The following is a 15,550-nucleotide window of genomic DNA, read 5'->3' as shown; positions in this document are numbered from 1 at the left end:
CCCTATCAGGACCTCCTTCAACTAACAAGTCTTTTAGTTCAGGATGATCGTTGGGGTCGAATACTTCAGGCATCGCCACCTCCTCATCAGGCCCGGGCGATTGACCAACTTCCTCCACCGCAGTGGTAGGCGAGCTCGGGGGAATATTCTCTTTCCCTCGTCGTGACTTGTCGACTCCTTTCGCCTTGGGTTTCCCCTTCAGCTGGGGCGGCGTATTGGACTTGGCCAATGCTGCCCGTGCTTGAGACCGTGTGTAGGGTCTTTCGGCAGTGTCTCCTACGAGCCCTATAGCTCTGAGATCATTACCCAACAAGACCTTTCCCGGGACGTTTCTCTGAATGCTCACTGGAATCCTGACTGCTGTACCATTTAAAGTAAGATTTACAGGTATTACTGGAAACATACGGAGGGGGCCGTCAGCCAACTTAGTGGGCATCAGAGTAGCTCTGGCAACTTCCTCTGAGTCTACCAAGGTAGAATCCACTACAGTGCGACTGCACCCACTATCCCTAAGAGCTGGAGTATCCACTCCATTGATCAGCACACTGTCTTTAAAGTAGTGCTTGGTATTATCCGGAATCCTAGCATAAGCCTCTGCGACTTTAGGCTCCCAGGAACCCAGGGACACTAAAACTACCTCAGCCTCTATCCCGCTGGGAAATGAGTCTGAGGAGAAGGATGCTCCTGTAATCTCTTCTTCCTCGTAGGAGGAGAAGGCCAGATTAGCGGAGTGGACCCCCAAAGGTCTAACCTTACAACGGGGATCCCCCTTCACGTGGTCAGTTGCTCCACAAGAAAAACAAGCCCCAGTGGGTCTGTTTACGTAGGGAGGCTTATTGTAACCCGAGTTCTGTTTCGGAGGCGGACCTCCACTACCCTGTGAGTTCTCTTGTGTCTTACCCTTGTTTTTCTTTTTGTGGCCCTTATGGGAAGAAGATTTAGCAGATTCCCCACCCTCCATATCTTTGGACTTTTTCCCTTCCTCCTGCTTACCAGGATGAGTTTTGTCCTTATGGGACACTCGATGTGACACCCATAAGTCTGCTGCAATGGCCAGCTTCTTAGGATCTATCTCCTTCGAATCGGCCAAATGCTGCTTAAGCTCCGGGGAAGAAGAAGCAAAAATGTGTTCCAGCATGACAAGATTTATCATGCCTTCGAAGGTAGAAACCTTATAACCTTCGACCCAGCCAGTTAAGTTTTCAAAGATTCAGCGACATAAGATACCCAAGTACCACCTTCCTTTTTCTTATACTCTCGAAAACGCTTTAAATATTGGGCCGGGGTCTTCCCAAACTTTAAAATGAGAGTTTGCTTTAACATTGCGAAATCAGCTCGCTCAGCCTTCGACATTTCCATAATGGCACTACAGCCAGAATGGGGCAGTCTACTGAGTAACCACGCAATCTTATCAGCATTGTCAACTTCTTGAACTTCGCATGCATACTCAAACGCATTCAGCCAGTCCATAATGTCATTCCTTTCTTCATACACACTGAGCAGATCTTTCGGAAACCGTGGATGAGAGGAAGCCCCAGACCCATGTCCAGGACCCTTGGACCCATTTGCAACCTGAAGCTTGGCCAGTTCCAACTGGTGATCCCTGTCTTTCTGTTTTTCTGCCTGTTCGATTTTTAGTTTGGCTATGCTGAATTCAAGCTCCTTCTGCCTAAACCGCAGCTCTTGCTTCTTGAATTCAAGCATAGCATCCCCATCAACACTGGCAGAGGAAACATTAGACATCTCGTCCTCCCTGTCCTCGTGGTCGCGATGGATCAGTGCAGCGGCAGAACCGTCGGTTCTACCAGTGAGAGCAGCCCCACCACCTTCTGCACTGTCCTCAGAATTTATAGCGTCAAGCTGCGCTTCTTGCCACGCCACGATTCTTTGGATCATTTCCAATTTCGTGCCTTGAGAGGAAACACCTCTCTCCGCACACATCTTCTTCAATGTTTCTGATTTGGAAGCATTTAAAGTTAACAAGGTATTTGTTTCCATACTGTTTGATAGGACTATGGCCTTTTTAAAGTTATACTACAACAATTCACTAAGTGTCCTGGTTGGAATAAGCTGAAATGCCTTAGTTCGTGCGCAACACTGGATACCTTCAGTCGTATCCCACCGCTGTACACCAATTTGTTAAGACGGATTTCTGAACTCTGTCCTGGTGGCTCAGAAGTTCAGAAGGCCAACCTAATTACTTGGAACAGGGTAACCTCTGGACGAGCCAGACCAATCAAGGTAGCGATCGCGGCGGTCAAGACTAGGTCTCAAGAGGGGTGAGGGTGACTGAAAGCCCGCAATGAGCACACAAAGCAAGAGCGCTTACAAACTACTCCAAACAGTTGTTATATCAAAAATATATACACATTTATTTTAAGGCCTTTAAAATAATGACCGTAGCGAGAAAATCACAATATCACAATATTAAGCCAACACATACCATATCAACACAATATATATACAAATACAACAGTCGCAAGCGTTATATGCACAAAATGTGTAGTCCACCTGAAAGGGAAAGAAAACAGGCAGTGCGATAATGCTTTAGACTCAGTTCGCCTTCAGAGGCACCTAACTAGATGGAAGTCCGAGCCCTGCGAAGAGTGGAGCCTTGTGCTCAAAGTACCTGCACACGCTGGTGCCAACGGGCAAAAGGAGAAGCTCTTCGGAGGAAGTCAGGCAGTTCGGGTTAGTGCACAACAGAAGAAGAACAGGTTCCGCGACTCAAGCGCAGCCTCCACAGTGAGCAGAAGCAGAGCGCGAGTACGGACAAAAGGGTGCTGTTTTTACACAGCGGGGAAAAGCAATGGGCTACTGCAGGAGGGCGACCAGATCCTAGCTATACTACTCACCGGTCCCCGATGCAAGCAGACCCAGCCTTCTCCACGTTAGTTTCAGCAGCTGGCAGGTTCAGAAGAGCCGGGAATGCCTCGTCGTCGTGTAGAGAAAAAAGACGTCCCAATCGAAGAAACCTGCACAGTTTTGTCACCACCGCAGGGCAACGGAGCGGCCGTGTGTATCTGAGCCAAATGTACACTACTCACTTCAGACTTGGGAACGCCAAGTGTACTAAGCGTGTGAGAGTGACAAGGACTCGAAATACAACACAACCTGGCGGCGGTTACAGAGCAAGGCTCCCTTGTAAGCTGGTCAGTCAACTGGATGGCCCAGAGACGCTTCCGAAGGCTTACTGGCAGGAGATGATGAAGTCGCCGAGAATAGCTGTTCCTGCTATTCCAAAGGTCGAAGCACCAGTACAGGCCTTCTGGTTCGATCAAAGGAGGAAAGGGTTTCACAGGACGACAGCAGTGCAAAGGAGGAGTCCTTCAGCGGGTCACCAGCGATTCCTCGGTCCAGCCTCTTGGTTGCAGGATACTTGGCTCCTGTATTCCTTCGTTCGTGAGAACTCAGGAGATCGACATGGTAGTGGTGTTTCCAGCCCCCTCTTATCCACGGTTCCCTTCGCGCCAAAACGGAGGGGAGCCAATGGGAGATCCGCTCATCAACACACATACCATACGTGGACCAATCACGGACCACGGTGGTCCCAGGCATTCACACCACCCTAGACTCTCTGGCACCCAGGATGTGTATTGGGACCAGACATCCCAGCCCACACCCTGGAGGCACACAAAAGACATGTAGAAGCCCGCGAAAGCAACCACGTTTCGCGGGAAAGCACATGCCCAAATAAGGAAGGCCCCGGGCCGGCTAGACCTGGGGAAGGTGAAGGGAGCAAGACGGTCAGTGGACAGGACAAAGGAGCCTCGTGGTCTGGCCATTTTGGGAGCCAGGCCACCATTTTGGGCTCAGTGCGAAAAACGCGCTCAGAACGCCAAAAGGAGCTCAAAATACACAAATCGATCGCTGCCACCATTCCAGTCCCTGAATGACTTGCACCGATAAATACCATCCTAAACGAGTATCTAGGGCCTGTAGAAGGCTAGAGACCCAAGAGAGCTGTAACTTACCTTACAGTGCCCTCTTGTGTCATGTTGCACTAAAGCATGATAAAAGAAACTACGGGAAACAGCGTTCCCCGGTACTGACTGTCTTAAGGGCATGTCAGTTTCCCCATAAGAAAAGGAGCGAAAGCCCAGAGGAGTGCAGCAGAAGGCAAAGTCAAGAACAAGGTGAAAAACAACAGCAAAAAGTTTAGGGGTTGCCACATGGAAGGAAAATTACCTACAATTACGAAATCTTTCCTAACAACCACCTCTCCCAGCGATGGTATGGTAGACAGCCATCCCACATCATGGCACCACTCTCGAGATGACCACCTTACAGAGGGAGGGCATGGTAGATGCCCATCCCATATCATGGTGATATCTACAAATGAGCACCTCTCCCAGAGATGGTATGGTATACAGCCATCCCACGTCATGGCACCATCTAAAACCATCCACCACTCCCTGAGAGGGTGTGGTCAATAGCCATCCAACATCAATGTGCCACTGTAGAGATGACCACCCCTCCAAGAGAGGGTGAGGTGGTGGTCCATCGCTCATCATGGCGCCACTCTAGAGATGACCACCTCTGCCAGGCAGGGGTATGGTATGTGGCCAGCCCAGTCATGGCGCCACTGTGGAGATTACCCCCTCACCCATCTTACTTCAGGCCTCCACTCAATTAAAGACCTCCTCTACAAGGGTGGGTATAGTTGACACCTTTCCGACATCATGGCACCATCTAGAGATGACCGCCACTCCCACGGATGGTGTGGTAGGTGGCCATCCCACATCTGACGCCACTGTATAGATGACCACCTCTAGAAATGGCCAGCTCTCCCATGGTTGGCAGGGTAGATGCCCATTGCACTTCACGTCACCACTCTGGTTTTGACTACCTCTCCCAGGAGGGCACAGAAGAGGAGCTTCTCTAGTGCCTTATGATGTCTCCCAATCCTGTGCAGGGGAGGGTTCCCAGAGAAGATGTTGCAGGAATGGAGAACCAGTGAGAGGTCGAGTAGCGATGGTCTCTGATGCCACTGCTGAGCGCTATCAGCCTATCTCGGCTTGTACTTGAACAATCCACAAAGACTCCCTGGTGAGGTTTGGGGAACATTCTGGGGTTTCCTCTTCTCCCATCCATAGGGGATCCCACCAAAAGGGCCAGAAAATGGAAGAACAGGGGGTCAGAAGAGACCTGGCACTCAGGTATCTCCTTAAGCGCATGTCTTGAGTGGATTGCTCTGAACAGCCAAAAACTCTAATCACAGAATGGCCATCCATTTCTGGGGCACGGAAGGCCAAAAGAAACCTAAATGCCTGACAAAGCCCAAGAAGAAGCGGACATGAGCGCTTTGTGTTTTTGGCCTTTTTGATGGCCTGTGGACTCTATGGATGGCTATGGAGAACATTTTTCTAAATTGGCATGTTTTTTGTGTGGTTGCAGATCCTCTAGGGCTAGTCCACTAGAACTGGACTGAAATAAGCTACACTTTTCAAGCAATGTACCAAAGATTCAGCATTCTTAGGCTGCTTTGGAACCTCAAGAAAGCCCCAGTGTGTGAGAACACACCTAGGATTCATCCACTTGGGCATTTTAGCCTCGTGCCTGGTTATAGAACTCTAAGTCATCCTTAAACACCCTCTATCTATGAAATTCCTCCCCCGAAACAGCAAATTTCATGTGCAAGGACTGTTTACTGGGACAAGGGGGACTGTGTAAAGAGATGTCTACTCATCTTTGGCTTCAGTGGTAAGAGGTCCTCGAAATACCAAGATGCAAGGATACATTCACACTTTGGGAAACATGCCCAGCCAATCAGGTGGCTCGAAATGCAGACAAGCACACATTGTGTACCGCCTGCATTTTCCAGCCACCTAAGACCTTTCCCTGGGTGGCCCATATTGATTGTGGGGAAGCAACAGGGACCCTCTTCCTTTTGCCTCCCCACTCTTCCCCTTCAGACATTGCGCACGCTTTTGCTACCGCTTCCCTCCCTGCCCACGAACCTGCTGGATCGGAGTGCACCGGTCCCAGCACTCCCTCCCGTTATTGGCACCCACCATGAAAACAGAAAAGGCACTGATGCCTGTAGATTCTATGGATGGCTGTGTAAAAACTGTTCCTAAATTGGCATGTTTTTTGTGTGCTAGCAGATCCTCTGGGGCTAGTCCATTAGAAATGGACTGAAATAAGTTACACGTTTCATTCAATGTACAAACGATCCAGCATTCTTAGGGTGCTTTGGAACCCCAAGCAAGCCACAGTTTGTGAGAAAACACCTAGGTTTCAGCCACTTAGGAACTTCGGCCCTGAGCCTAGTTATAAAAAGTCATACTTAGACAGCCTCTATCTGTGAAATTTCTCCCCCGAAACAACAAATTCCCTGGGTAAGGTCAGGTTACCGGGACAAGAGGGACTGTATAAAGAGAGGTCTACTCATCTTTGGCTTCAGTGGTAAGAGGTCCTGGAAATACCAAGGTGCAAGGATGCATTGGCACATGGAGAAGCACACTCAGCTAATCAGGTGGCTCGAAATGCGTGCGAGAAAACACTGTGTCTGTGTATTGCCTGCATTTTCCAATCACCTGAGGCCCTTCCCTGGGTGGCGCCATCTTCATTGTGGAGAGGCAACAGGAACCTCCTTCCTGTTGCCTGCCCATGCTCCCACCCTCCCCCCGCACATTCCGCACCCTTACACCACCCCTTCCATCCCTGCCCACAAACCTGCTGGATCGTAGTGCAATGGTTCCAGCGCTTCCTCCGTCCTTGGCACAGACATGGAAATAGAAAAGGGACTATGCCACTTTTCTATTAATTATGGCGGGGGCCATCTTGTTTTTTTTTTCATGGGAGATTTGGCTCGTGCAATACACATGGAGCCCGGTTCTCCCATGAAAACAAAAGAAAAAAACTATTCATACCCCAAACTGAGCCCTGGGGTTTGAATAGCAATCGCCCCCTTGTCAGGGGGTGTATGTGGCCTGTAATCGCCCACATCCCTTGCCGAGGCCCTCCAAATGGCACGGGCTGGCGGACCGTTACCAGCCATCTGCGCCTCTGATGCGGGGGTGAAAGCTACAGACAATACCAGTCACTAAATGTTACTGGCATTTCAGCATCCTAGTTGAAATGAACTGGAAATAGAACATTTTTTGCAAAGATTGGTTTAGCCCTAGGCACAGCAGGATGCATTTCTGAGGGTAAGTGTTAGAAAATTGCTGTGACAGAATCTACATACTGTGGCAGGATCTTTATACCTTAAGTATTTTATCAATCTCGTAGGCGGCAGACTTGATGCAACAAGAAAGGCCATTGGCAGGCGAAAACTTGGGCTATCAAAAAAGTAATCAAATTCCAGTGCAAGGGTGTGGGGGCCTCCATGCACTGTGTAAAACTGTTGTGTTATTAGGAAACGAGAGAAATGACTTTAGTCTGTGGTGATGGGCCTTTAATCAACTTAACCAAAAACAGGCCAACCACTTAAGAAGCGAGTACACAGTTGTACATAAAGCAAGTATTAGTGTACAAAAACTCTGGGGAGCGGTTAGATAGTGTTGCAGGACCAAACAAACCCAAGTCTCAACAATGAAACATCAGTTGGCAGTTTATACACCCTTGGCAACAATTAAAAACACGCCCAGAAACTTTTATTACCATCCACTCCCAAGTATAATTGGACAAAACCTCTTAAAATAAATCCCATCTTTTCCCAATTCTTCCATTTTCCTTGGCAGGTTTATCTTCATTATTATCTTCAGATCATATTGAAAACACACCTCTTCTTGGTATTTGTCCGTAGTAGGTCATAATGTTGGTGCATGGTTAAACATTTAGTTTTTTTTAACACTTTATTTATAAGACAGTCATATGTCAGCAGGGAACAGAGCCCAGTATAGACATACAATACCATGAAAACAGTACCTTGGATCCAAAGACTAATCACCTCAATGAATGACAGAATACAGAGCATTAAAGCATGCAACAATGACAGGGTTAAACAGCAAACAGGACACAAATATCACTGCAATCACTCTTCACAGAATTATCAGCACCGGCGAATGCTAAATATCGCCTGAGCGGGTCCCAGATGTCTTTAGGGAGGGTCCCAGACGGCACCGTCCTTACATAATTCTCGTCATTCTAATAACGCCAATCAGCGAACGTAGCCATTTGGCACTACTTGGGGAATGTCTGACTTCCAGTACTTCAGTATGAATCTTTTAGCAACTGCGCTAGCCACATTGAACAGACGTCGAGAAGTTTCAGGCAATTTCCCTATGTCCCCAGTAGGTACTTTATCGGTGAGAGGGATGGTGGAATATGCAACATAGACTAGATTATCCCTGCAACCTCATTCTTGCGCATACCCACATTTAACCCAACTGGTGCTGGCGTCGGGGGGAAAACCTAGCGAGTCTAGCTGGCGTATAATTTAGATGATTTAACACTTTCAATTGTATCAGCCGGACTAGACATTCCTAGTTAGTTGACAGCACCTCCGCCATTGGGGATCACCTTTTTCAATGCTCAAGTCCTTTTGTCATACCGCCTTCATGCCATTATTGGAACGCATGTGTGATTGTAGTATGCCATAAAATGTAGACACGACATGTTGTGTTGCATCTACTGCCACTATAGAACCAATACATGTGGGGAGGTAAATGGGGGCACACTGTATCGCTCTAACGGTAGATGTTCAACTTCTGTAACCGCGGTGTACCAGTGCTTAGCAAACTGGGCCTGGGACGCCAGATAATAAAGTTCAAAACCAGGAGCCGCAAGGCCCCCACACTCATATGGTTCGGTCATCTTGTCCCTACATTTTGAAGGGGCAAAGCAGAACCCCCCAATGTCCGCAGGGCACTACATGACTGGCGTCAAGGGGAGTAGTTCTGACTTAGTGTCATTGATCTTGTATCCCGAGAATTGCATGAACCGATGCACATCCCGCATAATGGGATCCAGATTACGTTCTGGGTCGCAGACGAACAGAAGCAAGTTGTTCACATATAGCAAAATGGCCTGATGGTCCCGATATCCTTATCCCTCTATGCCCATGTGCATCCCTCACCAGTGCCGCCAATGGCTCAATTGTGAGTGCAAATAACAGAGCCGGCAACCCTGCCTGGTGCCACGTCTCAGTAGGTAGGGAGCTGAAAAGGTTCTGTTGGTACAGTTGCTATACTCCAGTGGGCTGGAGTATAACAACTGAACAAACCGCACAAAATAAGGGCCCTCCCCAAAATGGTGCAGAAACTGAAAGAGGTAATGCCAGGAGACCGAATCGAAGGCTTTTTCTGTGTCTAATGATGCTGCTACCACCTTAGCCGGAGGATTTATTTGGGATAAAATACAAAAGAGTCAACATAAATATAAGGCAGTGGATCTGGTGGGGATAAAGTCAGACTGGTCTGGATGTACTGTCTGTGGCACAAATGGAAGTAGGCGCGTTGCCAAAACTTTGAGCTAAATCTTGGTGTCAGCATTAATTAATGGTAAAGGTCTATATGAGGCCATTTCGTGAGGGGGTCTGCAGGGCTTCAACAGAACGGAAATAATCACTTCCCACGTGGACCAGGGAAGCTAGCCCTTCCCAAGGGACTCCTCCCACACCTGCAATAACCTAGGGACTAATTCAGAGTGAAAGGTTTTATACAATTCTATCACTACCCAGTCAGCACCCGGGGCTTTCCCAGAGGAAAGAGCCTTCACTGCCTCAACTATTTCCTCTGCAGTTATGGGCTGCTCCAATATCAAAGCTGCCTCACCCGACAATACTACCAAATGAAGACCGTCCAGGTACTGAACAATCTCACCCATGACAGTGTTGTAGTTATGATATAGAGCAGTGTAAAAGTCAGGAAAGGCAGTGTTAATGTCGCATCTGTCCATCCCTCCCCTGTATGCTTGCTACGGGACGATTGAAACTCTCCCCACTTGCCAGTCTGGCCAACCACCTTCTGGATTTATCCCCGTCCCCATACCTCCTAGCCCTCGTGGGTGCAGCCATATGTAATAACTTACAATCCGCTACGGTATGAAACCTCGAAAACAATCTCTGGATCTGCCTTATCGTGGACGCTGATGTCGTTCCCCCATGTGTGCTTTCCAACACCCTCAACCGGCTCTCAATCTCATTCAACTCGTGCCGAATGGCCGAGTGACCCAAAAGATGTAGACATAAGCACTCCCCTCATCCACGCCTTGAATGACTCCCATAACGTGGAGTGCAATTGAACAGAGCCCTCATTGAGGGCAAAAAATGCACCAACATCAATGTGTAATGTTTCAACAATATGAGTATTCAGCAACATAGCCGGGGCCATTTTCCAGAGAGGGCGAGATCTTGGCATATCCTCAAAGAGCAGTGACAACAGCACTGGGGAGTGATCTGATAATGTTCAGGGATGTATGGTACAACCTTTAACCATCGGCATCCAACCAGGGGAGAGCAACCAAAAGTGTGTACGCGATCCAGAGTCACGTACTGTGGAGTAATACGTATATTCTCTTTCTTGAGGGTGAATCTGGCACCACGCATCTACCAATGGAAAACACAGCATCAGCTGATGGATGGTCTGGGCAGCTTTAGTCAAAGCCCTGTGAACACCCGACGTTCTATACAACTGAGAGTTTAAGATTGTGTTAAATCACCCACCCCCCCAATTATCATGGCCCCATCAATGTTAGTGAACTTGTGGGACACCCGTTGGTAAAATTCGGGGTCATCCAGATTAGGACCATAAGTGTTGACAAGGACAATCGACTGTTGCGCTAGCGTTCCCCAAACAATAATATAGCAGCCCAGAGGGTCAGTCACACTCCTGGCTGCCTTAAATCCCAAAGAGTGGTGTATTAATGTAAGGACCTCCCTGGATTGTGAGGAATAATCGGTATAGTACTGCAAGGGGCACCACCTAGGTGCAAAGGCGTGCTGGATACCCCCCAGCGCATGAGTTTCTTGTCACATAACTAATTTAGTGCCATGCCGCTCTATACATTAAAGAATCTTACAGGCCTTAATCGGGTTATTCAATCTCCGGAAGTTCCATGTGAGAAGTGATAGTAGAAGTCCCTGTCGGCCCGCCCCGTTGCGTGTCATGCTCAAAAGTCGACAATAAGAGCCCTCAGGATCCACATCTGCACCCCGGCCCCTACTGCCCACAACGTGAACAACAAACCTTTACATTTTAAACCCCTGACCCCAACCACCCCCAGCAGTAGAGCAAAACTAGGAAACATGCTCAACAATATCAGACATTACAGTGTAAGTGGTAATCCCCAGACACCATGGATGAGGCCCAATCTTTCTGGCCGGAGCTGGGCACTAGGTCCGCTGGAATAGGTATAGACTTCTCGATGTATGCTGCCACTTCATCTGGGTTTTCAAAAAAATGTGCTCTGCCCCCATGCTGGATCCTCAACTTGGCTGGATACATCATAGCATTCTGGATCCGTCTGTATCGCAAGAGTCGCTTAACCTGTTTGAAGGTACTCCTCGCCGCCTGTAGTCTGGCCGAAAAATCCAGATATATGTGAATTCTTGCTGAATCAAACTGGAGAGTTCCCTTCTCCCTTGCCAGCCTAAGAACCTAGTCACTGTAGTTTAATAGTCTGGCAATAATCGTGTATGGGGGGCTCCAAGCTTGGGGGCCGGGGCCAATGACCGGTGCGCCCTCTTGACCAGGAACTGCATCGAGAACTGTGCCTCTCCAACGATGGACTGCAGGATACCTTCCACAAACGGCTCCATAGGGCCACGGACAGCCTTCTCAGGGACTCCCACAATTTGGATATTGTTCCGGCGGGAGCGCCCAGGTCCTCACACTTTGATCGCACCGCCTTTAGCTCCTTCCTGAATGCTTGAAGATCCTGGTCATGTCTCGCCAGCGTGTCCTCCCGATCTCCAACCCATGCTTCCGCAGCGGTGATGCGACCTCTCTCCTTATCCAGTTTCATCTTAAGGGGCTGAATAGTAGAAACAATGTAATCGACTTTAGTATTAACAGGCGAAAATCCTACTTGCATCACTGACATGTAGGGGTCTGTATTCGGAGTGATTGGGGGATCTCACCGGTGCCCTCCACTGGGACGTCGCTAGTCGATGCATCCTTATGTGGGGTACTAGTAAAAGAATCCAAGGGACCCCTCTTGCCCTTTCCAGTGCCACGAGTCATCAGGGCAAAGGGTCTGTGCAGTGATAGGCACAGTGCTATGGTATCCAAAGCAGGTCTTGGTCTATTAAGCAGTGTAACACTGTGTTCAGTACATCAACCAGTGAAAGTCGGATTCAGCCAAGTAAAAGCGCACTCCAGGCCACAATGTTGTGGTAACAATTGCAAGTATTGGTCTACGCATCAGTATTACACAGTGTCCAATACCCCGACCAGTGGAGAACACCAGATTCGACCAAGTAAAAGCCCCCTCCAGGCCACAAAGCTTGAGCAGTAGAAACAAGTGTTATTGTATGCAGTAATGGAACACGTTACTCAGCACTCCAACCAATGAAGGCCCGCGGGTTCAAACAAGGAAATGCTCACTCCAGGTCAATGGACAGCATTTCTCCACACGGTGTGCAGAGTAACGAAACAAAAGAGCTCTCCTCCAGCAAGCAGGTCAGTGTGAGGAGGACAGACTTCAGTGCCCGCCGCACTGTGTTTCAAGGCAAGCCATGCAGGAGAAAGTGTCAGTAATGAGCAAGGTGCTCAAAAAGTCCTCTCCTGGGCATCCGCTGCAATCCAATGCAGTTCCAGGGCTCCGTGAGTATTATAATATGCTCAGAGGAATTCTGCAACAAGCGCCAACAACAGCAGCACGTTGATCAGCGTCTCCACGTTACAGGCAATATGGCAGGCCGCAACAGTCCACAGTCTCAGATGCTGAGCCACAAATCAGGCACTAGCCACACACCAAGTGGGGGGAAGAAAGAGGCCCACCTCTGCCGAATACCACCCCAATGCATTCCTACTCTCTGATTCAGCTGTGGCACAGCAAGTGGGAGCGGTTGCTAATGTGGAGCTGTTCAACGGCTCTGTCCAACGGCTCTGCAATCTGCTCCAGGAGTTCAAGCCCAAAACTGCACTCAATTGTTGTGCACGGTATGCCGGCTCAGGCTAATAAGTAGCAGCCTACCTCAGTGACAATAGTGAAGGATATATCCTAACAGGAGAATCGGTGACGCATAGCTGACGTCTCAGGCAGCCATACTTGCTGCAGCTCAACAGCGCCCCCACTAAACATTTAGTATTGAAAACATAATTAATTGCTAGCAATAACTAGATTAGGGTCTTTAAATTAAAATATGATTGCACATGGTCCTGCTGACGTATTTTGGCAAATAGAGAGAGGTCTGCATAAACAGGATTTTCTTTGAACTATAGATTGTGATCTCCTTTCCACGGATTCCTGGCGCCTAAATCTGATTTACGCGGCCACATACAACCTCTGATGACCTGGAAAAATACATAACCATCGGACACTGGCCTCTGGCCTCATGTTTATTACCACCAAACAAATGACTAATCACCTCTAAAGATTTTAATACAAAGGGCTTCATTACATCTGTTCCCTTGCAAAGACTGTGAAACTTGCCCTGTTCATACAACCTTATTACTAAGTAACAAATTCTCTTTTCCGTTAAGAATGTCCCTGCTACTTTAGAATGCATGTGTAACTAACCGTGGGAAAAAACACCCCATTGTATGGATTTGTGTTGGGGTTGCATTTGTAGTTTTAATATTGTCATCAATATGGTGTGTGCAACATTAATCTCTCATAATAAAGTGGACCCTCCTTGACCACCCCGAGAGGTTTGTGTAAACAGATGGAATGTTGGGGAGTGGTGTGGTTGCACGTTTGTTCAGGCTTTCAAATTTTTCAAGAAAACCTTTTTTCCTGTCCAAAGTTGTTCTGGTCCCTGCCTATGCCACAGTGACTTCACATGAGTCTAGCGGAAGAGGGCTAGGGTGTAGGAATACATGTCAGCAGCGTTAGAATATAAATACTAGTTGCTTTTTCCTTATGCAGGACAGCTCTAGGAAACAATTAACTGCAGAACCGAAACATGCCAACATCTTTTTGTCTTCCTTCACAGGCCAACATTTTGTGGACCAACACAGACAACAGATCATCAGCAGGACCACTTTGGTAGAGCCAATAATTGACCACCTACTCAGTGCTGGTTTGCTCACCGATGAGCAGTACGAAAGGGTGGGGACGAGGGATACCATCCAGAACAAGATGCGGGAGCTGTACAGTTTTGAGCGTGGATGGGGCGAGGGTGACAAGGATGAATTCTACAGAGCCTTGGAAACCCACAACCCACCTCTCGTCAGAGACCTGGAACGCCAGTAAAGGGTGGTGGTGAAGAAGGAAGTGGAAAATCTAACGGCATTGGCCCAAATTGAGCAAAGTACCTTTATCTCAGGTGGACGTCAAAATGTAACTCAGTTTTTCTTCAAGATAGGGGAGGGGAGAGGGAAATTGACCTAGCCGCACACCTCTTTTCAATATGTTTGGTGCTACAATGAGCCATCAACAGGGGCTATTTGTATTTCTGTTTTTGTATTTTTTTAACAGGGGAGGGATATGTTTTGTAGATGCAAATATGCTTTTTAAATAAAAGTATTTGTTTTTTCGATTTTGGTGCAAGCTAAGGTCTGTGAATGTGAAACACAAATGGGGAGGAGGAATCAAAGTCTCAGCAATATACAATTATACAAATTATGCATGCTCCCTGGAAGCTGTGAAAGGATATGTTGTTTTGTTTTTAACATAAACTTATAAGAAAATATGCCATTTTTATATTTTTTTTTTATTATTTTGCCCATCATTTTATGCAATCTTGTCATGCCCTTAACAGATGCAGTAATATTTATACAAAATGAATCAAAAATTAAAGCACTTGTTCTTTTCTACCTGCAAACAATGCAAATAAATGCATAATCAAATAAACGCATGCACCCAACATGTTTCTGTCATACATGCATCATGCTCAACATTCTTCAGGGTTGATTAACAACATTCTATCTCCTCATCGTTGTAAAACTCCTCCATATGGGGTGATCATCATTTGTAGGTAATGGGCTCTTCAATAGAGTTTGTGACACTTGTTCCAAGCTAATACTACCAATTTCCAAAACTAGCCACAATGGTGAAGTCGTCAATACAACTAAAAAATGAAACAATGAAAAATTACAAAGGGTACTCCACGAATCACCTAGTCAAATGCTTACTATATGACAATAAATGCCTGAATTATAACCACATCAACTGATTTGACCATGCCTGTGATATTTAATAGATCATGACGGTCCATACACCTAAAATGCAGAAACTCATGAATGTGTTTATTAACAATAGGATCCTAAAAGTCCCAACAGAGCCGCCAAGAGTCTCTACAATCTGAGAAAGAGAAAATTAACCTAAATGTCATTTACCCTGTACAAAAAGACTCAGGACCACAGCCATACATCTGGTGAATGTTCAAGGCTTAATTACAAACTTGAATGCTATCACACGCCTGTCTCAACCTGCAATGTGAACAGAAGTGAACCTACAGAACCCATGTATCACAACGTAAATTCAGCCACACAGT

The 15,550-nt window shown here is 47.4% G+C and overlaps 1 protein-coding gene across 2 annotated transcripts in view; it reads left to right on the top strand.

The window, feature by feature from the left end:
• LOC138580976 (apoptosis-associated speck-like protein containing a CARD) overlaps positions 1–14,920 on the top strand; it is a 40,398-nt gene extending 25,478 nt beyond the window's left edge. Inside the window, exon 2 of one of the 2 annotated variants that reach the window (XM_069651950.1) lies at positions 14,048–14,920. In XM_069651950.1, the coding sequence (XP_069508051.1) occupies positions 14,048–14,307 (260 nt within the window). In that variant the 3' untranslated portion in view covers positions 14,308–14,920. The remainder of the gene's footprint in view (positions 1–14,047) is intronic. The other variant, XM_069651949.1, reaches the window with a different exon arrangement.
• Positions 14,921–15,550: the final 630 nt, after the last annotated feature.

The sequence above is a fragment of the Ambystoma mexicanum genome, chromosome 3p, assembly GCF_040938575.1.
Source record: "Ambystoma mexicanum isolate Mex_15411 chromosome 3p, UKY_AmexF1_1, whole genome shotgun sequence".
Lineage (NCBI taxonomy): Eukaryota > Metazoa > Chordata > Amphibia > Caudata > Ambystomatidae > Ambystoma > Ambystoma mexicanum.
The sequence above is the reverse complement of the archived record's forward strand: the minus strand, read 5'-3'. Positions and strand labels throughout refer to the sequence as shown.